The sequence below is a fragment of the Myxine glutinosa genome, chromosome 1, assembly GCF_964187855.1.
Source record: "Myxine glutinosa chromosome 1, kmMyxGlut1.1, whole genome shotgun sequence".
Classification (NCBI taxonomy): domain Eukaryota; kingdom Metazoa; phylum Chordata; class Myxini; order Myxiniformes; family Myxinidae; genus Myxine; species Myxine glutinosa.
The window spans coordinates 269,890,859-269,916,687 of NC_136261.1; the positions used below are offsets into that span (position 1 = coordinate 269,890,859).

The 25,829-nt window shown below is 45.5% G+C and overlaps 1 protein-coding gene across 1 annotated transcript in view; it reads right to left on the bottom strand.

Moving 5' to 3' along the window:
• LOC137437411 (glycerol-3-phosphate dehydrogenase [NAD(+)], cytoplasmic) overlaps nucleotides 1-25,829 on the bottom strand; it is a 78,585-nt gene that overhangs the window by 10,165 nt on the left and 42,591 nt on the right. Inside the window, exons 4-7 of the mRNA XM_068131725.2 lie at nucleotides 8,417-8,555; nucleotides 8,171-8,283; nucleotides 7,837-8,070; nucleotides 6,507-6,613 (exon numbers count right to left, since the gene is read on the bottom strand). Of these exons, the coding sequence (XP_067987826.2) occupies nucleotides 6,507-6,613; nucleotides 7,837-8,070; nucleotides 8,171-8,283; nucleotides 8,417-8,555 (593 nt within the window). The remainder of the gene's footprint in view (nucleotides 1-6,506; nucleotides 6,614-7,836; nucleotides 8,071-8,170; nucleotides 8,284-8,416; nucleotides 8,556-25,829) is intronic.

A 25,829-nucleotide genomic window follows, 5' to 3' on the forward strand; every position in this document is an offset into this window, starting at 1 on the left:
ATCAATCAATTAAAACAGCTAATCAAACGTTTACTAACACAGAGACCTATAGTTAGCAGATTAAAGCAATTCGTGTCCTTCAACGTCATAAACGACACCAAATAGAATCTTATCCTGCTATATTAAATAAGGCAATTGTCTGTGTATGTATGTATGTATGCATGTACATCTGAAAATCATAGAAGAGAAAAGGGCTGGCCGGATCTCCACCAAATTTTGCATACGTGTTGGTAGTACCTAGAATGAGATTAAGCATATAAATAAATTTTTTAAATCTCATGGGGATTTCTAGTTTATTAAATACAATAAAAGCATCTTCCATATAAAACAATGTCAGTTTGTGTTTTTGTACAGATGTCTGTCCCCCTTCATAAGGGTAGGTTTTAAAGGCCAATCTTTTAACACTAATGTGTGTTCACTATGGTCTATTTTTGAGGATAAAACAAACTCGAAAAATATTTTCCATAAAAGAGTAATTATGTTTCTTCTATTGGAATTGTAGATGGTGGCTTGCAAACCGAGCCTCAAGGGTGGTGTACAGAAGCGTTTTTTAAAATAACAATAAATACATGACACAGGGAGGTGAAATTTGCTGCACATGATGTACAACGCACGCAGAGAAAAACGAGTGTTCATTTACATCTGTATGATGTCTAATAATAAAGAAGCTATAAGCACACCTGACACTAGGCCGAGGCTTCAGACTTTGGCACGCTCACGAAGCTGCATCGTCAAATAAACTTTACCAACCCGTCATTTTTAATGGGCTTTTGTACTAGTTATTAATGAAGCATTCAAATAAATACATTTTAAAATATTTCAGGCATTGCTAGGGGTACAGTTGAGCATGTGGGGAATCTGTTAAAATTAAGTTTTGTATTTCAATAACAGCTCAATTCAGTGATAAGGAAAATGGCCGCGCTGAGCTATGTACTGTATATGCAAGGTAAGGCGTGTATGATTTACTGGAAATGTAAATTATTAGTCTACGTATTATTATATAATTGAGTGTCCTAGGAATATAGGTAATGTATTGTTGCAGCTGTCGGCTTCAAATAGTTACCGGGTCCAAATCCAGCCGAACCACGTCAAAGTGGTCGTGCCAACCGACTGATTCAATCATTCTGAGTCGGATCACAGGTCTGTTTGCCATGATACCATACTCCAATGGAACCACCGAGCCACTCGCTATGTCACGCTGATTGGTGCCATGCATCCATTACTCATGCTAATCACTAATGGTGACCGAGCGAATTGCCAGACAACCACACTGTCTCATCCTGGGTGCTAATCACCCAAACTCGATTTTCCCTTTAACGGGTGTGTATAATTAAACTAACAATCAAGACACTCAAATTTGCCACGAGACCAAGTGGTGTATAAAGTGTATTGACACACATGGGGCAGAAATACAGAAGGAAGCAATACAGTGTAACAATTCATAACCCAAACCCCTACACACCCTCAAATCATAAAATAACTGGAAGCTCATGTATTTAATAAACCATTTTTGCTTGATTGATTGATTAATCTAATCTGAAGGACTCATGCCTTCCTCTGGATATAAATAAGAGATAGATAGCATAAGACAGGAAATACTGCAGACTGCACTCGGCAGTACGCAGCGAGTTCCAAGTGGCGACATGGATTTTCAGGGACAATCTTGGGCCGTGTCCAGAGTTGGTGTTAACAGTGGGCAGGGCTTCTTGAATGGAGGTGTGGTTACCGGCTGTGCTGCTTTAGCCCATTCTGTAGGGGAGTTGCGACGACTGTAGTCGCGCAGGCTCAGCAGCTAAGGTTGCTTCGTGGGTCACACCTGGCAGAGCCTGGTCATGGTTTTATAGAAGTTGGCACCCATCCAATTTAGTGACACACTTAGCCTCTCCCTGCCCGGTCGCTGTTGGTGTTTCGCTCAGTCCTTGGGTGGGTCTGACCCCTTCCTCTCCCCAACCTGCCACTTTTTACTCCACATATGCAAAGCGAAAAGCAGGTTAAGCAATTGGTTGTCTGTCTTAACAGTTTATGATCATCAGTTTATGATTGAAGAACAACTTTAAATTGAATGTTCTATTTTGAACATTAATTGGAAGACAAATCTGCCCGTTAACAGTACTTTGTCTCCGAATTCCTCCCGATCACACATGCGCAGAGAGGAGTGAGATTTATCTTTACTCTCTGCCTATCTGGCAGTCAACCAAAATGTAAAATCATTCCAAACAGGAAACTAACTGTTGTTAAGGACATCATAAAGGGCACAAACAACAGGCATGAAGAACTAATGTAACGTGTTATATAGGGTGATGTAATAGATAGTAGATACAGGGTACAACGGCGGTGAAACCCAGAATTAATTTATTTATACACATGTAAACCTTTATTCAAATTGAATTATATACTTGAACACTGTAGAACACAAATCGCCATCTTAATACTTCCAACAACGTCCAGTTTTGCAGTACTTGGATATGTTTGAAACTCTATAGGGTGGTGTATGTACGAGTAATGGGAGCTGTCAAGCGCAGTTCCTGCAAAGTGGGTGTGGCATGTGAGAGAGTGCAATTTCAGGGTGAAGAAGAGGCTGCTGATATGGCTATATTGACACTGCAATCCATGGTGATCAATAAAGCCACCATCTCCTAATCTGTGACTCAACGTCTTTTTATTACAGTGTATAAGTGTGGTATATAAGACCACTTTAGTAGCGCTAAACTTCCAGATTTTTTATCAACCTTTAAAATCATTATTTTATCATCGTTGAAATATATACTTGAACCCTCTATGTTTTTGTGGTATGTTCTATGACCACTCTAGTTACCCTCACCAGAAGAGAGGGTGTTGCATTTGAGTCCGTTTGTTTGTTTGTCTGTTTGTCCGCACCGAATAAATATAATTTTCTCTGCAACCGTTGGTCTGATTGACAGGAAATTTTTACCATAGGTGCACCTCCACCTGTATATTTTCTTTAAATGATAATTATGACGTCATATGTCATGTGGTATGGGAGCCATCTTGGAAAATCCGAAATACTATGCACCTCTACATCTCCGAAAGTGCTGAACATTTAAGACAGATTACAAAGAACCCGCTCTAGCAGGGAAAATGGCCTTAAAATGCCTGTTGTTGTTGTTGTTTGTACAAAGGTATGAACATTAAAAAGGGTATGAAGGGATGGCAGCTTTAGACACACTAGGGCATGCCCGTACTATATATATATCTAAAATTATATCCCCCCCCCTCTATTTACATGAAATGGTTTGGTCCAAAGCGAACGGCTTGCGAGTACGGTGACAATCCCCCCCCCTCTATTTACATGAAATGGTTTGGTCCAAAGCGAACGGCTTGCGGAGTTTGGTAAAGAAATCGCCATAGCGTGCACAAACGCGCAGGAAAGCGAAAGAATCGCAAATTAGTTTTAATTAGTTTTAAAACATAGTTTAACGCCAACATAGTTTGCCAACGTGAAATAAATGAATACGCTCTCAAATGTGCCGTCCGAGGCAGAGTCTGTTCGGCACGTTCGGCACACGTGATAGCTCGCTGCTCTCTGATTGGTTGAATCGTTTTTTGGACATAGCTCGGTAACTACTTGTCCGATTAATATGAAACGTTGAAAAGGCACATCCTCGGGTCCCCAGCAATATACCTGGCAAGTTTAAAGTATATCGGACCCGTGGTTGTCGAGAAACAGCGGTCACAGACAAACAAACATACATACATACATACATACATACACACAGAGATTACTGGAATTATAGATAGACTAGGGCATGCCCGTACGTGGGTGCCCGTTCCTTGCCAAAAAAAAAAAAAAACGCTACCCGTACGCTCTACCCCGCCCGTACGGCCGTACGCCCGTAAACAAAAAAAACAACGCTCTTCGCTTCCGCCCTTCGCTCTGACTGAATTGGGAGAAATAATGCGCATAAGAAATCGAGAAATTATTATTTTCTCCGGAAGAAATCGAATTACGAACCGTAATGGCGCACGCGCTCGGCTCGGCTCGCTCTCACATCGGCCACGCCTACGCAACAACGCGTTCTGTGATTGGCTGCCGGAAGTGCAGTCTTCACTGTCCGGAAGGTCGCAAATCGCAGTTACGATGAATCGCAAATTAGTTTTAATTAGTTTTAAAACATAGTTTAACGGCAACATAGTTTTCCAACGTGAAATAAATGAATACGCTCTCAAATGTGCCGTCCGAGGCAGAGTCTGTTCGCCACGTTCGGCACACGTGATAGCTCGCTGCTCTCTGATTGGTTGAATCGTTTTTTGGACATAGCTCGGTAACTACTTCTCCGATTAATATGAAACCTTGAAAAGGCACATCCTCGGGTCCCCAGCAATATACCTGGCAAGTTTCAAGTATATCGGACCCGTGGTTGTCGAGAAACAGCGGTCACAGACATACAGACATACAAACATACAAACATACACACAGAGATTACTGGAATTATAGATAGATGTGGCGCAGGTTTGTAACAGCTTTCTACACATAAGATGACTCATTCTATATCCCCATGAAATTACTTCGCATTTATGCCAAACCTGGGCAGTTTTAGACACACATGTGGAGCAGGTTTGTAACAGCTTTCTACATACAATTTGACTCATTCAATATCCCAATGAAATTACTTCGCATTTATGCCAAACCTGCATTTTGGGAAACTAGGGCATGCCCGTACTATATATATATCTAAAATTATATCCCCCCCCCCCCCCCCCCCTCTATTTACATGAAATGGTTTGGTCCAAAGCGAACGGCTTGTGAGTACGGTGACAATCCCCCCCCCCCCCCCCCCTCTATTTACATGAAATGGTTTGGTCCAAAGCGAACGGCTTGCGAGTACGGTGTTTTTTATCGGACCCGTGGAATTATAGATAGTAGTTTTAATTAGTTTTAAAACATAGTTTAACGGCAACATAGTTTTCCAACGTGAAATAAATGAATACGCTCTCAAATGTGCCGTCCGAGGCAGAGTCTGTTCGCCACGTTCGGCACACGTGATAGCTCGCTGCTCTCTGATTGGTTGAATCGTTTTTTGGACATAGCTCGGTAACTACTTGTCCGATTAATATGAAACCTTGAAAAGGCACATCCTCGGGTCCCCAGCAATATACCTGGCAAGTTTAAAGTATATCGGACCCGTGGTTGTCGAGAAACAGCGGTCACAGACATACAAACATACAAACATACACACAGAGATTACTGGAATTATTTTGGGAAATAACTACCTCTATGGGCTGGCAGGATGGCCTACAGATGCACACACTTGCTTCTAAGCTGCCTAGCTGTATTCAAATATTGGCCCAGCTATGAACTGTAATCCCAGTGTTTCACAGACCGGTGATTCATCAATGGGTGTGCCATCGCTCGGATGGGCATGAAACGGGCATCCCATCTGCCGGCATTAGTTGGGAGACGATAAAGATCCCATGGTGTCCTTCGTAAAGAGTAGATGAGCTATCGCTGGCACCCTGAACAGTTTCAAATTTCTGCCCTAACCTACAGAGGGCATCCGTCCCAGCGGAGGTCCTAAGGTAGGTGGGAGGTTTCATAACTTCCTCAATACAATTAATATTTTGAGTTTTGATGGATACAAAGCTGCTCCCGATCTGGAAGTAAACACAATGACGAAGATTCGCTTGTTTGATAATACCTCAATGCAATCGTGATTTTGAGTTTCCCCCTGAACGACGCTGCTTTTAACCATCCTAAGGTGGGTGGGATGTTTCATAAATTTCTCAATACAATTATGATTGTGAATTTCCATTTGCACGAAATGTTTCATATCCACCCTTTCTTGCGGGCAGGTTCATCTGCAGTGGTTACACGTCAAATCAGTCAATACTCGTTTACCTCACGGGTGTTTGTAACATTGTATTTTGGTATATTAATGCTACAGTATTAATTTGTGATTGGAATGATGATGATTGGAACGAAAATATAGTAAGATTGAGTTTAAACGAGAATGAGGAAATGACGTGAGGGTTTCTACCTCTGACATTCGCAGATTTGGCATTTGTACTTTCGTAGTTTAGTGTAGAAACATTCAACTGCAATATGTTTTTGCCCAAGTCCTTCACGGACAGGCTGTTAGTGCCTGATGTTCGACTGAAGGTGGCACAGGAATGTGGAATTTATTGGCTCATCGTTTCCCATTCGCCGTTTCCGCATGTCTGTTTGCTTTCGGCCTCCCAACCTTACGTAGCACAGGTACCTCGCCAGTCTTAATATACTGCTTTAGGAATAGCCTTTACTGCTCAACAAAATATTACATTTGTGAGGAACAGACTTGTCGAAAAACGGTGTATTTGTGTTAACATGTGTGTCAACTTGTCAATCAACTTTAATACAGCGTTTTTTCGTTTTGCGCCTTAAGATCAGCAAACAGGATCTACATTGTGACTTTCGTGCTACTTGTTCTGGATAAATAAAAAAAGCATGCTCAATCAGTATGGTGAGCCATTTTAGTGGAAGTGGATAAATCATGGGTATAACAACATACTTATCAACACTGTTTCGTGTCTGTAGAATTCTATAGAGTTCTGCTGCTGTCTGTGGACCCTGCAGCTTCTGTCCTTTCAATAACTCCTTCTCCAGCTCCTCGATGCTCTGAAATAGCCAGAAGCACACCAGACAAACATCAGCACTTTTGAGTTCAGAAAAGTCACAAAGACCTTCGAGTCTGACAATCAAGGGAAGACTTCTAGCCAGCCAACAAGTCGCAATGAAAAGTTCATTTATTGGTACAATGTTCTATTTATGTACAGCTGTGCTAGTGCCTGTGAAAAGGTCAGTTTACTGCAGGTTCAACTTGTTATCATAAATGATTTAAAATGTTATATCTGTTGTCCTTGGGACAGCTCGTTGCCAAGTTAAACAGCCTTGATCTATTTGAAAATCTTATTGCACCTCATCACTGTTTTGTGTTTGTACTTCCGAAGAAACGAGTAACTCTGATTTGGTATTAGTGTAGCAGCATAGCAAACCTGTTGTGCATTTTGTGATACAAGCACCAAATTTGGTACACTAGTAGACTATCATATTATGAAAAGATCTGGATATTGGGCCATCTCAGATTCAGAGATTTGATTTTTGCAAGATTTCGATTCGATTGGGATCGAAGAGAACACCTTCTTCGTCTTCTGTACAGTGAAGTTGCCAGCCCTGAATTCTCTGGCTACATCTGGGTGCTTCATTGGGAGTGCAACCGTGTCCCTCAGGTGAACAGGGACCCACCTGGCATAGTGTGTGTGGTCTAAGGCATGGAACCATGGGACCAGTTCCGTCAGGGCATCAAGGTACGTCGTGAATGAAGCCTGCCGCAGAGAACGCACGTAGACCAGTACCAACATCTCTAGTTCCAGCACAGTTGCCCAGTACTGAAAGTTGGGAATGTCTTCTCCTCTCTGGTGACACCAGTCTTCGAACTCAGGCAGGTCTTCTGCATCATCAGCATATGTCATACAGTGGCGTTCATACGCACGGTGTTGCAGGATGTGCAGTGCCGCTGCAGTGATTTGATGAGCTCTTCTTGTGCGGGTGACGTGGGCAGCTCGTAGGAAGGAGTCGGCCGTCCCTGGCGTTGCAATCTCAGCTTGCAAAATCTGCAAATCTTGCAAAAATCAAATCTCTGAATCTGAGATGGCCCAATATCCAGATCTTTTCATAATATGATAGTCTACTAGTGTGCCAAATTTGGTGCTTGTATCACAAAATGCACAATTCTTTTGAATATTTGGGCTAAGCCGCCCCACTAATTGAATAAACCATTCTGATGTTTGTTGGAAGTTTATACACCTTGAAATTATGTCTGTTCTCCTGTAACCTCATACCTTTCCTGAGCGTGCAAAAGCTTCAGCCACACGGCGGTTGCGACCACCGTAGCATGTCGTGATAAGGTCAGCAACTCCACAGCTCTCCAAAAAGGTAGCGCTCTGCACTGGGCCACGGCAAAAGAGCTTGGCAAAGGCAATCATTTCCATAAGGCCGAGACGAATGATGGCTGCCTTCGTGTTGTCGCCATAACCCATACCGTCGCAGAAACCAGCACCAACGGCTACGACGTTCTTTGAACATAAGAGATGTGTGGTCATGAGGTGCTCACAGCCAAGCGCCATCTGTTGAGCTTCGTTGAATTGAAGCAAGACTGATTATCCATCATCTTACCTTCAATGCCCCACAGATCTCCACAGTGTCTGCGTCCTCCACTACTGCGATGCGAAAGTTGGGCGTCTGCATGAGGTTCTTGAGGAGCAGTCCATTTTGTTTGTTCTTGCTGCCTATGGAGGTACAATTGTGTGTTATTAAATACTTTTCGAACTTGATGGAAAAAAAGAAAGTCAGTCTCTACTGAGTGGTATTTCAACCACGTAAATGTTCACATCCGTTTTTGTTGTGTATAGTCAATCTTACCGATGGTCGTCTCGCAGAACTTTCCATCTGCCACCTCCCCGGCAATGTTTGCACCCATAAGCACACTCACATCAATGTGGAGCTCCTCTCTAATTATGTCTGAGATGAGTTTTAGTCCAGATGGTCCTTCATCAATACCCTGAGGACCAAAGCAGTACAATGTTTAATAGACATGTTCTCCCAAAATATAAGGAAGGACATGGACAACCAAATCAGTGTTACATGGCAGATACAGCAACATGGACAACCAAATCAGTGTTACATGGCAGATACAGCAGTGGAGGTAAACTATACATCGTTTTGACAAAAAAAAGACATAAGAAGAAAAAATAAATTAGACTTAACAAAAGCTGTTTACCAGAAAATTCAGGTATATGAAATTTGACGATTGAAAATAATGTAGAAAATTGCTACAATTTTCATGATGCAAGGTGTCAATAGCTAGTGGAAGACTTCTTGATGAGCACTTGCTGAATGTGCCATGGTATGGACTGGACTGTGCTTGAAGTGCAAAACAAAACAGTTTTTGCTTGAACAGAAATCCATCTTTGGCAGTTATGGCTCTACATATGTCACAGCATAACAACATAAGCCTCTGGAGCAGGAACAAAAGCTTTCACATGCAAACAGAGCAACAGGCGTTATGACATTATACCACTGATTTTGTCTGTCTGCTTGCATTTTAATTTGTTATAAGTGCATACTGTATATACGAGGGTAAATCAAAAAGTAAAGGCAATATGTGTGTAAAACTAACACCCAATAAAAATTGGCTTTACTTTTTTATTTACCCTCGTGTATATATATATATATATATATATATATATATATATATATATATATATATATATATATATATATATATATAACACGATTAAATATATAGGTATACACTACCAGTCAAAAGTTTAGGTACACCCAACATTTTTTGATATTTTACTGTTTAATGTGCAAAATGAACATAAGATGTGAACAAAATTCTTACCAAAGATATATCTGCTTATCTACTGATAATATATTGTGCTTCAATGTAACTTTCTTGTGCGAAACGTAGGTTTAAAGCAATTTTTGTAAATAGGTCGAAAAGTGCAATACAAAATCTAAACTGAAACGTGAAGTTAATGTTATTAACGTTTCATCTCAGGAGCAAAAACTTTACAAATACTCTGCTCTGTGTGGAATGAATGTTTGTGCTTAGTTTCTTCATAACGTGCAATGTCTATTATTTCCAGGCATTGCAAAAAATGTTAACAGAAAGGCCAGCCATACAATCTAATGAGTGTTTTTGTGTTTCAGATTGCATGAACATGGGTGCCAAAGCTCAGCTAACACCATAAAAAGACAGTCAATTGCAACTAAGAAAAGAATATATAAAAAACGATATACAGACTTGGCATTTAATATGGAATATATTTTTTTTCTTGACTTGGGTTTACTTTCTTAACTCAGTATATCAATCTGGTAAGTTTCTTTTACACTTTGGTGATTTATTTGTTAAAAGAACCATGTCACATTGTCTGTCGCAGCAAGAAGTCAACAACAGGATTACATCACAGGTGGCATGGCAAAATGTACGGACAGGTGCATTTGATGATTGGCTTCACAGTCGGGTATACAAGGGTTGTTGCGTTCTGTATTAGTGGAAAACAACTGCTGCATGTCTCCAAAAGTTATTGCCGCTTCCTCTGGAGATGGTCCGTCAACTCGACAATGCTGTTTGTCATGGAGTGGTGGTTTTACGAAATTACGGCATGAAACAGCATGCTATTGCTCGGCAGTATGGCATCACTCAAGGTCAGGTGTCAAAGATCCTGAAACGAAATGCTCAGAGGGGTGTCCCTACTCCAATACCGAGGCCAGGACGTCCACGCAGAACCACAAGGAGAGATGATCGCCAGGTGCACCGGTTAGTCTGCAATGGCCGTACCAAGTCAGCTAATCGGCTTAGCGCTGAGTGCCAGTAACTGACAAATGTGCCTGTATCCAGAAGGCTAGTCAACCAACGACTGGTTCAAGCAAGCTATTGTGCCAGGCGTCCCCTGAGAAAGCCACGCCTGACCAGACAACACAGCCAGCACCGATTGCAGTGGGCCAGAGAGCACCGTCAATGGCAGCCAGGACACTGTAATCACATGACCTTCAGTGACGCGTCTAGATTTCTGGGCTATCGTCAAGATGGCCGCGTCCGAGTGCGCAGACAAGTGCATGAAGCCCACAACGAAGATTGTATAGTGCCAAGAGTCCAAGCTGGAGGTGGTGGGGTGGCCGTTTGGGCTGCTTTTCATGCAGGGGGCAAAACTGACCTGGTTGTTCTGAATGGAAACCTGAACCAGTTCAAGTACAGGGTCATTCTGGAAGAAACATTGCTTCCATTTGCTCGTGCAGCCTTTCGAGGAAACTTTGTCTTCCAAGATGACAATGCATGGCCTCATCATGCTCGCATGATCCAACACTTTCTTGCTGACCATGGTGTAGAGCATATGGAGTGGCCTGCCATGTCCCCGGATATGAATCTGATGGAGAACTTGTGGGCAGAATTAACGCGTCAAATCGACAACTTGGACCAGCAGCCGACCTCTGTGCGTGAATTGCAGCAGACTATTGTAACTGCATGGCAAGCGATTCCTGTCCAAACCTTGGCAAATCTCGTGAAAAGCATGCCTCGACGTGTACGTGCTCTCCTGAATGCTCGTGGGGGTTACACGAAGTACTGAACTGTAATTTTACTGTCCGTAATCCCAGTCATAATTTAGCTTTTGTTTTTGTTGAAATTTTTTTTGGTTAATGTGCAAAATAAAGAGATACTTCTGGAAAATGTACAGAAGTTTAAGACAGTACTGTCCGTGAATTGAGTTCGATATCAGTTTACATCACTTTCAAGGATCAATTTATTTGCTTCAAAATGTCAAATGTGGTTTTTGTTTCTTTTAAAGGTCACATTAACAAAATCTAGAATAATTTCAACATAATTGCAATGAACCTTTGGTTCTAAGTCATGTTGAAAAGTAAGTTCACCCCCACAAAAAAAAGATTCCATATTAAATGCCAAGTCTGTATATATATTGCAAAATAAAGGCAAACCCCCTATAGTTAAGTGCACGACAACATGTAGCCTGCAGTAGTTAGTTATTTTCATTGAATGTAAAGATTAGCCCTTTCCCATTGTGTAGTAATAGAGACCAAATATGCATTGAGTAGGCAGGATTTCAAACCTATGTGTGGTTTAAGGAAGCCATTTATATGTGCAGGGAGGCGTGGCCAAAAGAACAGGCCATGTGACCAACAAACGACACTGCACCACCAAGCGACCAATGGGCTGTGAAACCTCCCCCGAATGAAAGGGGGAAGGAAAACTGAAACCTTCATTGGGGAGGAAGGATTGAAGGCCAGCACGTGACCAACCTCAGCCAATGGGAGGCTGTGGAACATTCTGGAAGCTTTCAGGGGTGATAAAACCCCCGTCCATCACCCTGTTTCCCCCTCTTGCTTTTTCGCTGCACCCACGACACGACCCTCTTGGATTTCACTTCATCGACGACATCTCTTGTTTTTTTGCTTCTCCCACGACACGTGTCTTGCCTCTTGCTTTTGGGCTCCGCCGAGGACACTGCTCTTCCTTTGTGCTTCATGGATCCTCTTGCTTTTTGCGTCGAGGCCTGACACCCATCGCTCTTCGTCGATCTCCTGCGCCATCCGGCTGGCCTGCAAGCGTTGGCTTCTTCCACGACTCACTTGAGCCAAAGCTCGTCTGCCTGCGTTGAAGTTCGTCGGACATTACATTATCCAGGCTTCACATCGAGGATCGAACTGCGCACAGCCGCGGCCACGTTTGAGGCAATCCCAGCACGTACATCGGTATCGGTATGCCAATAACCAGTGTGTCTTTCCCTGTGCGAGTGTGCGAGTGTGTGAGTGTGAAGGCACCAAGTCAGGTTTATAATTAGGTAAGGAATTGATAAGCTGCATGTTTGTCTGTTTCTCTGTGCCTTCAAAATAAAAGGCTGTACATTTCGTTGTTACATTCCAACCTGTTCGGGTACGTCTTTTCTCCATTGGCCGAGCATCATCCGAGACCGAATTTGGCTTGAATCAGGTCCATAAATCACGTTAGGTAACGCTGCTTTCCACACAGTGCAAATCCGCTCGGCACCCCATAAGGTGTGTGAAAGCGAGGGTTCGATCTCCGGTTTCTTTGGTCATGTGTCTTGAAGGTATTTGGGAATATTTGACCAGCAAACTCTAAGGCGCGTGGCTGGGAGGTTGGCGATCGGAATTGCTTAGCAATCCATCAATCACGAGTCTAGTCGCTCGCAGTCGGCAGCCTCAGTGGAACCGGAGTTCGTGGTGAAACGGGACATAAACCCCCTTAGTACGTCGACGAACCCGGGATCTGCAACAAAATTGGTGTCAGGAGTTTGGGATATTTGGCCCTGGAGTACGCTTCACGTACTGCGAAATTACGAGCGGGTGGAAATTTAGTTTAAAACAAATGAAAAATTAAAATTAAATTCAGATGATGGCTGGCCAAGATGAGGAGGTTCCGGTGGGAATAGAAAATGTAGAGAATGAGGATGAATTAATTACCCAGGACACAAACTAACAGATTGACCTTGGGGTTAATCACGGCACGGCAGGGAGTGGAGATCATGGCGGTGCTTCGTGCGCAGGGCCGGCGGCGGAGGCCGGACCTGTTGTGCAAGTGGGGTTTATTAACATGGAGGTATTCATGACTCAAATGAGAGCATGCTTTGAGGTACAAATGAATAAAATGGGTGATCGGATGGACGCCATGAGAGAAGAGTCGAGATGTGAAATGAACAAAATGGGTGATCAGATGAACACCATGAGGGAGGAATCAAGCTGCAGTATGAAGAGGATGAGCGAGTAGGTCGCGGGGCTACGTGACGAGGTAAAGTGGTGTGAGATGCGCGTCCAGCGAGAGCTGAGGGACAGCACAGCCAAACTGAATGGGGGATTAGAGGGATTGATGCAGAAGGTAGAGAAATTGACTGTGGGATAACAGGAATTAAGGGAACAGGTAGGGAGAAATGGTGATGTAACTGGGGGGTTGAAGGCGGCGCAAAAATAATTAAAGCGGGAAGTGGTAACGACAAAGAACGAGTGTAGGACGGTTCATGAAGAATTGACGAAAAGGGTAGATGACATGATAGAAACAATGGGAGCCATAGAAAGGGAGATTCAAAAGCACATTGAGACGACGAAGGTAGCGTTCGAGCAGGAAATAGTAGGGGCGCATCGGGAAATAATGGGGGTTAAGGAAAAAAGTGGCGGATATGGAAAATGATGTAAGTAATATTAAAAAGACACAAGGAGAGACAGGGAATGAATTACGAGAGGAATTGATGGAATGTGTGCAAGGTTGGTGCTCGCACCGTGATGAAATACTTGCTGACCAAAAAAAGAAGTTTACAGGTGCTGGAAGCGAAGCGGGAAAAGGGGAGCCCCAAAGTGAGTGGCGATGATTTCGGAAAATGTGTTTGGTGCGATCGGAGGCTCGACAAGCTTGGGGGTCAGGATAGACCCAGGCATTCATCGGGGGCCCATTGTGAGGGGTGCGACTGAGACAGAGTGTGTGAAAGGAGTGTGCGCACCGGGGTGTGCGAGTACAGAGTGGGTGGCGAGATATGATGATGCGGCTCAGGCATCGACGCCGACCGGGGTAGTGCTTAGTGAGACGGGTAGAGTACGCGAGCCCCGATGAGTGGTGCACCGTGGGGACCGGAGGGGGTCAGTGCTGCATCGGTCCCGCAAGGACCGGCATGAGGGATTCGTACCTCCACATTCGTACCTCCGCATGGTATTGTTAGCGCCGTACCACGGCAAGAGGGATCGGCGGGGTTCGAGGGGAAATTCGGAGTTTCGGAGGAACGCACCTTACCAGGTGAGTTTTTATAACCGTGGCCGGTTGGGTCATCGTGCGTGGGACCGCAGGGCCCCGCGCAGGGATGGACCCCGGCACCTGGGACCACCAACTCCACCCCCCTCGGATCATCCATGCCGACTGAATAAGACCCGATACAGGCGAGCAAGCACCCTCATGGATCGCTCTGGCCTTAGAGGCCGAGCCGCGACAAAGTACCTCCACAGATGGGGGCTCATAGTTTAGAGGACTGGGGGGGAGTATTGTGCCCCCCACGTGGGGGTGTGGTGGTGTGACCATTCCCCATGATGGGGGGGCTCATGAGCACTGGTTTAGGGGGATAGCATTGTTCGGCCCATGGAGGGGCCAGCAATGGTTGCTCTATGGGGGCACCGAAGCACTAGCTGAGGGAGGGCTAGGATAATGGTTAGAGATCTAGAGAGACCATAGGGACTGAGAATTAAGTAGTGACCATGAACTGTAGTGGGGAAGTAGAGAGTTTAGTGGTTGTTAACAAAAAGGGTGTGCATAGTTTAAAGGGACGACGAGGGAAGCACGAGCTATAGGGGAAATTAGTTAGATAAATGATGCAGTGTGTAAGTTTGAATTGTGTTGTGGTGTGAAAATAATTGGTGTGGAATGCATGGTGTGGAATGCATGGTGCGAAGGATTGAATGGGGGGAGTGGAACCCATTCACAGAGGCCCGGGTGGGTAGTTTAAAGTTAGATAGAGGGTGCAGGCAAATTGCAACGGATATTGACACCTGTGGTGCTGATTGTGGAAATCGTTTTTTTTTTTTGTGAGGTGCATGAGACAGTGAAATGGCTGGGCGTGTGGCTTAATTGGTAGCAATAGTTATTGGGGCACTCCGTCACTGGTAGCTCGTCGGCCAGGTAAGGCCGCAGGTAGGCTCAGGGAGCCAGTTAGGTTAGAGAGAGTGGGGCCCGAGGATCCAGAGGAAGAACCCGGGTTTCCCAATGCCACGGTGGGCATCAGGGGGTAAGTGCCAGGGAGGGCCTTCCCCAGATAGGGTAGTGTGAGGAACAGGCAAGCTCGGGAGGCAGCTCTAGTGAACGGAGGGGTGCAGGTAGTTAGACCTGCTGGTAGAGACACACGACCCAGCCCTGAAATTGTGCGAGGGCACAGGTAGAAAATTTGTGGGGTTAGACCCAAATTCAGAGGTGCACCACAGTGTGGGCAATGGGAATTCGGGTTCTTAGAACCACATAGTTTAAAGAAGGCCAATTGGCAGGGTACAACCCCGGGGAGATTAAAATGTGTAATGATGTTAGTGTAGTTAGGATTTTGTGAAGACCCCTTCGCACCATCCACAACCATCCACAAGGGGATGGATTTCGCACCACGGAACTCAATGTTTGATTGGTAAGAAGCATCACGACGTGAGTACGAAACATTGTGTTCATTCCGCCTTTCTTTCCTGGGAGAACCTGGGGGGAGTTGGGGACGAATTTGGAATAAAGAGGGGACGTGAGTGACGAGATGTAGAGATGAATTGTAAATACAAGGAGGGCTTGGGTAGTGTAGTTAACGGTGGGGGGCACGAACGGGTAAGGCCAGGCTCGAGTTCACTCTGCCAGCATTCCTCTCACCCGATAGTCATACCTGTGTTTTGCGTTGTCACCATGTCCTTTCCTATTGGTCGTCGCGTTTTCTCCTCTTCCCCGATCCAGGACCATCACGAGGACTCACCTTGCCGTCGCAGCATCTTGCTGCCATCCACACTCACTCCCATCATGGACCACCAGCTCTGTGGCCACACCCATTTCTATTGTTGCACCTCCTGGCTGCCCCCATCATCTTGCTACATGGACCACCTTTTGGGTGGCATTGAAGCCCACCTTTGGACCACGTGTCAGTGGCCCTGTTCACCAAATAAACGGCTCAATTTGAGGAGGTGAAAATTTAGATGACCCTTTGCTTCAAATGGCCTGTATGCCGGTCTAGGGCAGCCGGTTTTTGTTAGCCTGCCTACCAAGGCAGGAAGCCAGAAGATGACGCCAGCAACAAATTCTCCAAGTTTTATTCCTCAAGTCCTGGTCCTGGGTCATAGTTTTTTGTGAAATAAATTGTGTTTTGTGTAAAATGTAAAAATGTTGCCCACCGGTTATGTGTTTAGTTTCAAAATTCCGGCAATACGTGAACACTGAACAGTATAAGGTTGTGGGTGTGAATCTGTTAGGTAGTTTCTCAACGCATTAGGAGGGACATATTCAGTTTTAAAATGTACATTTAAATGTTACAAAAAAAATAATGTCACACACATTGGGATTAGAGTTTAAAATGTTAGGGGAATCACATCTACGTGTCATACTAATGGTAATGTTAAATGAATGCCAGCTCACCGCAGCCGCTCCATGTGGACGACTCGGGTCGAATCTCGGTGAGAGGAGGGGTTAGTGTTGTGGTTTTGCCATAAAGGCAAACCCCCTATAGTGAATTGCAAGAAAATATGTAGCCTGCAGGAGTTAGTTATTTCTTATTGAATGTAAAGATTAGCCCTTTCCCATTGTGTAGGAATAGAGACCAAATATGCGTTGAGTAGGCAGGATTTCAAACCTATGTGTGGTCAAAGGAAGCCATTTAGATGTGCAAGGAGGCGTGGCCAAAAGAACAGGCCATGTGACCAACAAACGACACTGCACCAGAAAGCGACCAATGGGCTGTGAAACCTCCCCCGAATGAAAGGGGGAAGGAAAACTGAAACCTTCATTGGGGAGGAAGGATTGAAGGCCAGCACGTGACCAACCTCAGCCAATGGGAGGCTGTGGAACATTCTGGAAGCTTTCATGGGTGATAAAACCCCCGTCCATCACCCTCTTGCCCCCTCTTGCTTTTTGGCTGCACCCACGACACGACCCTCTTGGATTTCGCTTCGTCGACGACATCTCTTGTTTTTTCGCTTCTCCCACGACATGTGTCTTGCCTCTTGCTTTTGGGCTTCGCCAAGGACAATGCTCTTCCTTTGTGCTTCACGGATCCTCTTGCTTTTTGTGTCGAGGCCCGACACCCATCGCTCTTCGCTTTATGGCACCATCCGGCATTGCGCCACCTGCAAGCGTTGGCTTCTTCCACGACTCACCTGAGCCGAAGCTCGTCTGCCTGCATTGAAGCTCGTCGGACATTACGTTATCCAGGCTTCACATCGAGGATCGAACTGCGCACAGCTGCGGCCACCTTTGAGGCAATCCCAGCACGTACATCGGTACAACAATAACCGGTGTGTCTTTCCCTGTGCGAGTCTGCGAGTGTGTGAGTGTGAAAGCGCAAAGTCGGGTTTATAATTAGGTAAGGAATTGATAAGTTGCATATTTGTCTGTTTCTCTGTGCCTTCAAAATAAAAGGCTGTACATTTCGTTGTTACATTCCAACCTGTTCGGGTACGTCTTTTCTCCATTGGCCTAGCATCATCCGAGACCGAATTTGGCTTGAATCAGGTCCATAAATCACGTTAGGTAACGCCGCTTTCCACACCGTGCAAATCCGCTCGGCACCCCATAAGGTGTGTGAAAGCGAGGGTTCGATCCCGGTTTCTTTGGTCACGTGTCTTGAAGGTATTTGGGAATATTTGACCAGCAAACTCTTCGGCGCGTGGCTGGGAGGTTGGCGTTCGGAATTGCTTAGCAATCCGTCAATCACGAGTCTAGTCGCTCGCGGTCGGCGGCCTCAGTGGAACTGGAGTTCGTGGGGAAATGGGGCATAAACCCCCCCCTTAGTACGTCGACGAACCCGGGATCCGCAACAATATATATATATATACTGTATATATATATATATATATATATATATATATATATAGATATATATATATAGATATATATATATATAGGAACCCATCTGTGGATCGGTCCCATCGGCCGATGGGTCTGACCCATCTGTGGATGCACGAGAAATGACAATGCAGATCCATCGGCCGATGGGTCTGCGCCATCTGCGGATGTGTTGTTCACCTTGAAGGAATGTGTTGACAGAATGGTGCTCTTCAATCAGGTACAGTCATTGGAATTACATGTGGTAGGAATTTAACAGAGATGATTTTTAAATGTTTTATTATCTATTTCTACCCATCTATTTATACATTTTGTCAATACATTTTGTAATTAACAGATACATGGCAGTTTTAGTAAAGCTTTACATAACATACTCAACATTCATACAAAACATTAGGTGTTCTTCTGATAATGGCGGAGGGGAATGTTAAATTCCTTTATATTAAATTAAATAAAATAAAATTTAAATAAAATAAAATAATAAAATTTAAATTTTAAAAATAAAAGTTAAATAAAACATTTCAAAATCATCTCTGTTAAATTCCTACCACATGTAATTCCAACGACTGTGTACCTGATTGAAGAGAATTCCGATTGAAACGCGGGTCCCGTTTGTTGTGATAGCAAAGCAGTCACTCGCTAACAGACAACCACCTGTTTACGGATGACATTACAACTTGTTTTCGTGCCCGTGTCCTCCGGTGCTGCGTTATGCACGAATCCAACGTGTGAAGTGCACTCTCGTTTTCATTATACGAGAGCATGTAGCAGGTCTGATGCTTCAAACTCAGATACTCCAATATATACAGAACATAATAATACAGCATACTTATTGTTTCCTGAAACTTTATTTTTCCACTCAGATGTAACACTTAGATGTATAAATACAGTCACGTGAAAAAGTAAGTACACCCCATGTAAAGTTTTGACTTTTTCAACATATTTCAACATACAGCTATTTGATCTTCATTTCAACAATATTGATAGATAAAGGTGATATAATATAACAAATATCATCAAACATTTACATTTTGTAGTCCATTGTATAATTTAAATAAACATGAATGCAAATTTTACATGTGGAAAAAGTAAGTACACCCTTGGCTCTAATAGGTGGTATTGCCCCCTTTGGCAGAAACAACCTCAAGTAGGCGTTTCTTATAACTGTCTACCAGTCTCTGACATCGACTGGGAGAAATTTTTGCCCACTCCTCCATGCAGAATTATTTCAGCTGTGCGATGTTGGAGGGGTTTCTTGCATGCACAGCTCGTTTCAAATCCCCCCACAACATCTCGATGGGATTTAGATCCGGGCTTTGACTTGGCCATTCCAGAACCCTCCATTTCTTTCTTTTCAGCCATTCCTAGGTGGATTTACTGGTATGTTTAAGGTCATTGTCATGTTGCAAGGTCCAGCTTCGGTTGAGCTTCAACTTTCTGACAGATGGCCTCACATTATCCTCAAGCACCCTCTGGTAAGAATTCATAGTAGATTCTATGATGGTGAGCTGCCCAGGCCCTGATGCAGCAAAGCTGCCACGGCCCTGATGCAGCAAAGGTGCCCCAAACCTTAATATTTCCACCACCATACTTTACAGTTTGTATCAGGTTCTTGTGGTCAAATGCTGTCTTTGGTTTTTGCCAAACATGTCTTCTGGTACTGTGGCCAAATAGCTCTACCATTGACTCATCTGTCCAGAGCACATTGTTCCAAAAGTGCTGGTCTTTGCCGAGGTGTTCATTGGCAAACTTTAGTCTTGCCCTGATGTTCTTTCTGGACAGCAAAGGTTTCCTCCTGGCACACCTCCCATGTAGATCAAATTTGTGCAGCCTGTTTCTAATGGTAGACTCGTGCACTTTGACATCAACAGTGGCAAGAGCTACCTGTAGGTCCCGTGATGACATTCTGGGGTTCTTAGAGACTTCTTTCAGCATCTTGCGGTCTGCTCTCGGGCTGAACTTGCTGGGGTGGCCTGGCCTGAACAAGTTGGCAGTTGTTTGGAATCTTCTCCACTTGTAGATGATCTTCCGCACAGTCGAATGATTGATTTCAAATTGTTTGGAGATCTTTTTAAATCCCTTCCCAGACTCGTAGGCATCTATAACCTTCTTTCTGAAGGCCTCAGAGAGCTCTTTTGATCTAGGCATGGTGACGCTGCACACTTCAACAACAAAGAGCAAACCAAACGAAATGTCTGAAGTTTAAATAAGACAGATTCCTCCGAGATCCTCTCTAACGATGTTCTAATCATTTGCACCTGGGCTGGTGCACCTGATTCTAATTTTAGGTATTTGAAGTAGTGATAAATGTCGGGGTGTACTTACTTTTTCCACATGCAAAATTTGCATTTATGTTTATTTAAATTATACAATGGACTACAAAATGTAAATGTTTCATGATATTTGTTATATATATCACCTTTATCTATCAATATTGTTGAAATGAAGATCAAATAGCTGTATGTTGAAATATGTTGAAAAATTCAAAACTTTACATGGGGTGTACTTTCCTTTTTCACGTGACTGTATAAGCAGTGGTAACTTAACAAAATAACATCAGGTGGGTTGACTCAGCCTGTCATCTTTTCGTGGTGTGCAAAACGAGTCCCAGATTACTGGGAAGAATGAGCCATTCGAGTATCCGGCGTCAGAGTGGTGAGCGTTGAGGATTGTGCTCCTTAGCCAATGAAATTTCTTCCGCAGCCTTATTCCCTTGACGGCGTGAGGAGGACCATCCCTATATCTAGTAGCATGTTATATGACATGACACAGTGCTCAACCCCCTGAAGGCACCAAATCAATGATATACATTCTTTACGACCGCATGATCTGCTGAAGACCATAACATCTCTTCCAGGCAAGGTGGTTATTGATGTATTGTGTATAGAACCATCCTTTTGCAGTATGATCAGGACCTTTGCAGCAAGTGCTGGTGTGGCATACATTTATTTGCCCCATAACAGTTCGGTGATATTTTAAAAAGAGAAGTCATACTGGGGATGGCTTGCCGGCTTAACGTTTGGTGAGAACCTACTCCCTGCTGACGACAGCCAATGAGACAGAAATACATCCACAGATTGATTCCCTTCTTAACGGGTAGGGGGGCTTCGAAAGCCTTTGCGAAGGATGTTTAATGTCACGTACATGCTCTTGCCAGCAGACAGGATACCCAGCTTAACATCCATCCAAAGGACTGCACACTCATTGATGTCAGTCCTGCCTGAGAAGGTCCAATACGACAGTACAAATTTAAATATAAAAACGAGCAGAGCCATTACGCCTGTTTGGCATCTTATAAAACATTGATTTCTCGTCGCAATGTGATTTCTAAAAGCTCTTTGGACGACTTTGGCAATGTTTGCAGGACATGAGTTAAATTATTCTACAATTCACCGGAAAGGTCCTAAACGGTTTGCTGTGCTGCATAGTGGATGTTACATGGAAGATTATTACATACAAACTAGATTTCTGCATAACTGTGGTGGTACATATATAACCCCTCATAACGTTTTTGAAATGTAACAGTTTTATGCCTTTGCCTCCAAAGGTGGCCGGAGGCATTATGTTTTCGGGTTTTCTGTCCGTCCATCAATCCGTATGTCTGTACGTACGTACGTCGTCCGTACGGGCTAAACCTCGTTTTTCTCTGCAACCACATGTCTGATTGAGACAAAACTTTCAGGGTAGGAGCGAAGGAATGAATTTCATGAGAAATTGTGAGAGATGAGGAACGAATGACACAAAAAGACAAAACGACGGGGACAAATTAGGACAAAGACAAAACGAATGAAATGAATTGGCAAATTTCTCTTTGTCTTTCTTTGTCTTTGTCTTTCTCTTTCCCTTCATTCGTCTTTGTCCCTCATCGTCTTTCTATTCGTTTCTCTTTTGTCTTTCCTCTTTCTCTTTCTCCTCTTCCATTCATTTCGTCATGAGGGCGAAAGCGTCCTCATTCCTCATTTGTCTTTCTCTCTTTCATTCGTCCCTCATTCGACTTTCTTTGTTTCGTTCATTCGTTCCTCCCTTTTTGTCACTTTTGTCTCATAAAGACAACAAAATTTGTTTAAATTTTGTCTTTGTCCCATGTAGAATGTTTTTATGATAATTGTAACGTCGTAGGTCATGTGGTGTGGCAGCCATCTTGGATTAAACGCAAATAATTAAAAAATTATTTCTCAAAAACAGTTGAATGGAAAAATTTGAAACTTGGCACATTGTCAAGTACTCTCAATGGGGAACAAAAGCATGATAATGATGACATCATAGGTGAAGTGGTATACCGGCCATAAATGTTTCAATCGAATGCCTTGTCCTAAAAATCTGAAATTTGTATGCACATGATCTATGACCCATTTGTATTGAAATATTACATTTATGACATCTGGATCAAATTTATGACAAAATGGCAGCCATAATGGATTTAACCTAAAACCTTCAGTAAAAAATCTTCTCCCAAACCACTAAAGTGATCGACTCAAAACTTTACGGGTGTAATTGACTAGGCATGGCGATTAAAAGTTGATCGCTAAAACGTCATTGCTCACATTTTGTGGCAGCTATATTGGCAGTCATAATTAGCTGAAGGGATTTAAATCTGTTATGCAATTGTGTTATGAAATTGAGGTGATACATATATAACCTCCCCTCCCCCACCCCCTCCCCTAACACAACATGCTGTGTTATGCAATTGTATTATATTAGTGTAAAATGGGGTGAGTATGTTTCCATAATTTACGTCAGTGATGTAGAGCCTTGGGGCTGGCAGAATAGCCCCACGGTGCACTGTTGCGAATGGGGTGTGCGAAGCCACGGTCTCAGTGGTCATATCAATTGACTTGCCACGGTCCAAATCGCAAGAACAGCTGAGCAGATTAGTGCTTGCCATCGCATTCCCTAAATTTATCCAGTGCAGGCAACCAGCGTGCAAGAAGTAGAACCAGTCCAGTTACAAGAATAAACTACTTCATTAAACGATGCACATGCTACATTTGCAGTAATAAATGGTACTAACATTAGTAGTCAATCACAAGCGACTTATTAAACTCGTGGTACCTGCATTTTACCTCCTACATAGTCACATAGGTTGTTTGTTAAACCAGCGACGCACATCTAATAAGTATAATTACAAATTGAAGACTTAACTCTGCACAGATGTTTTATACACAAAACACAGCGACATTGTTGGTCAAAAAAGGTAAAATGATCAACACAAAAGGGTGGCTGAATTTCGACTCTTTTCTTTTATTTCCCAAGCTCCATCCCATAACAAGAAAGAACAATCAGAGATTGCAAACCCAAGCCAGGATGTATTTTCAGTGGTTTTTTAAAGCTTTTGTGTTAAAACTAATATGGCGGCCCAAACACGTGATGATGAGGTCACCATTTCTTTTTCTCCACCAATTTATCCCAAGATGACGCTCAAGAAATTTCATCTTGATTGGATGTTTTGTACTTGTCGAATTATGACGTCATAATGGAGGCACCTATGACATTGTAGCAGTTACCGCTGGATGCACACAATCGCCTTGCACCGGCCAGAACACGGCCAGACGCGCCTCTCCCGGGCATGCCCGGACTCACTGTTCCCGGGCATGCCCGGACTCACTGTTCCCGGGCACGCCCGAACCTCCCGGGCACGCCCGGTCTCGTCTTTCCCAGGCATGCCCGCTCTCGCCTTTCCAGGGCTCGCCCAGAGCGTCCGGGCATGCCTGCTATCGCCTTTCCAGGGCTCGCCCAGAGCGTCCGGGCATGCCCGCTGTCGCCTTTCCAGGGCTCGCCCAGAGCGTCCGGGCATGCCCGCTATCGCCTTTCCAGGGCTCGCCCAGAGCGTCCGGGCATGCCCGCTCTCGCCTTTCCAGTGCTCGTCCAGAGCGCCCGGGCACGCCCAGCCTCGACTTGCCAGGCCGCAGCCAAACACGCCCGGGCAGGTCCAGACTCGCCTTTCCAAGGCTCGCCCTTGACACCCGGGCATGCCCGGTCTCGGTTTTCCCGGGCAAACTTCCCGACATAAATGTGTATATATATTGCTGCCCGATAAACGGGCTTTTGTCAGAATACCTGAGCTGTTTTGTTTCAATAAAGCAACTCGGACAAATTCCGTCTTTGGTCGCGTCATTTCTTTCGACTCGCGTTGGAGCGCAGCTCCTTCACTGGTGACCTACCGACATGGACACGGCAGTGACTCTTAAACTGCCTACCTTCTGGGAGGCTCACGCGGCTGTTTGGTTCGCCCAAGCGGACTCCCAGTTCGCCCTGCGAGGCATCACCGCGGACGACACCCGCTTCCACCACGTCGTGGCAGCGCTCGGTTCCGCCACCGCGGCCTGCGCCCTGAGCCTCCTCGAGCACCCGCCGGCTGCCGACAAGTATGACGCGCTGAAGACGCTCCTCCTCGACGCTTTCGCCCTCTCACCGGCGGCACGCGCACGGCGCCTGCTCGACCTGCCCGAGCTCGGCGACACGCGCCCGTCCGAGCGCATGGACTGTATGCTCTCGTTGCTCGGTGAGCACTCTCCGGATTTTCTGTTCCGCGAGTTGTTCCTTCGCCAGCTGCCTCACCCGGTACGCCTCGCCCTGGCTGGCACGTCGATCACCGATCCCCGCGCCCTCGCCAGGGAAGCCGATAAGATCTCCTCGGCGGGCCAACACATCGGCGCGGCTACCTGGAGACTGCCGCCGTCCGAGGCGACGCCCACGATGCCCGAGCGCCCTGCGCGGTTGGAGGCCGAACTGCCGGTGAAATTGGCGGCCGCCACGCTGCACCGACCACTTCCGACACGACGGCCGGGGCCTCCACCTGACCAGGCGTGGTGTTATTACCACGCCAGGTTCGGACACAAGGCTCGGACGTGCCGACCCCCGTGCACTTTCGGCAAGTCGGGAAACGGCCGGGCCGGCGTTCATTCCCAGCCATGAGCGCCGGCCACTCGGGCAACTTGCTTTTTATTCGGGACAAAGCGTCCGGGCGGCGTTTCCTTTGTGACACCGGCGCCCAACTGAGCGTCGTACCCGCCTCCGAGCAGGACAGGCGGGACACCGTTTGCGGCCCCTCTTTGGTTGCTGCTAATGGCTCGGCCATACGCACTTTCGGCCCGCGCAACATCACCCTCTGCTTCGGCAGCCAGCGCTTTCAGTGGACCTTTGTGACCGCCTGCGTCCCCATGGCTTTGCTGGGCGCCGACTTCCTCTGCGCGCACGGGCTGCTGGTCGACGTCAAACGTCGTCGCCTTGTCAACGCTGAGACCTTCAGCTCCCTGGCGTGCACGATGAGCAGCTCCGCGCCGACCGAACTGGCGTGCGCCCTCCCGACGGCGAACTAGTTCGCTCGCCTGCTCGCGGAATTCCCGGCCCTCACACGGCCGACGTTTTCGGCCGTCGCAGTGCGGCATGGGATCGAGCACCACACCCACTACGGGCCCGCCGGTCTACGCCAGGGCCCGCCGCCTCGACCCGGCCAAGCTCGCCGTGGCAAAGGCCGAGTTCGACGCGTTGGAGCACCTCGGCATCGTGCGGCGCTCCAATAGCGCGTGGGCCTCACCACTGCACATCATGCCAAAGCCGGGGGGCGGATGGCGCCTGTGTGGCGACTACCGCCGCCTCAACGACGCTACCACCCCCGACAGGTAACCGATCCCGCACATCCAGGACTTTTCCGCCCGTTTGGCGGGACGGGTCATATTTTCCAAAATTGACCTGATACGGGGATACCACCAGGTACCTGTCCGGGTGGCCGACGTCCCGAAG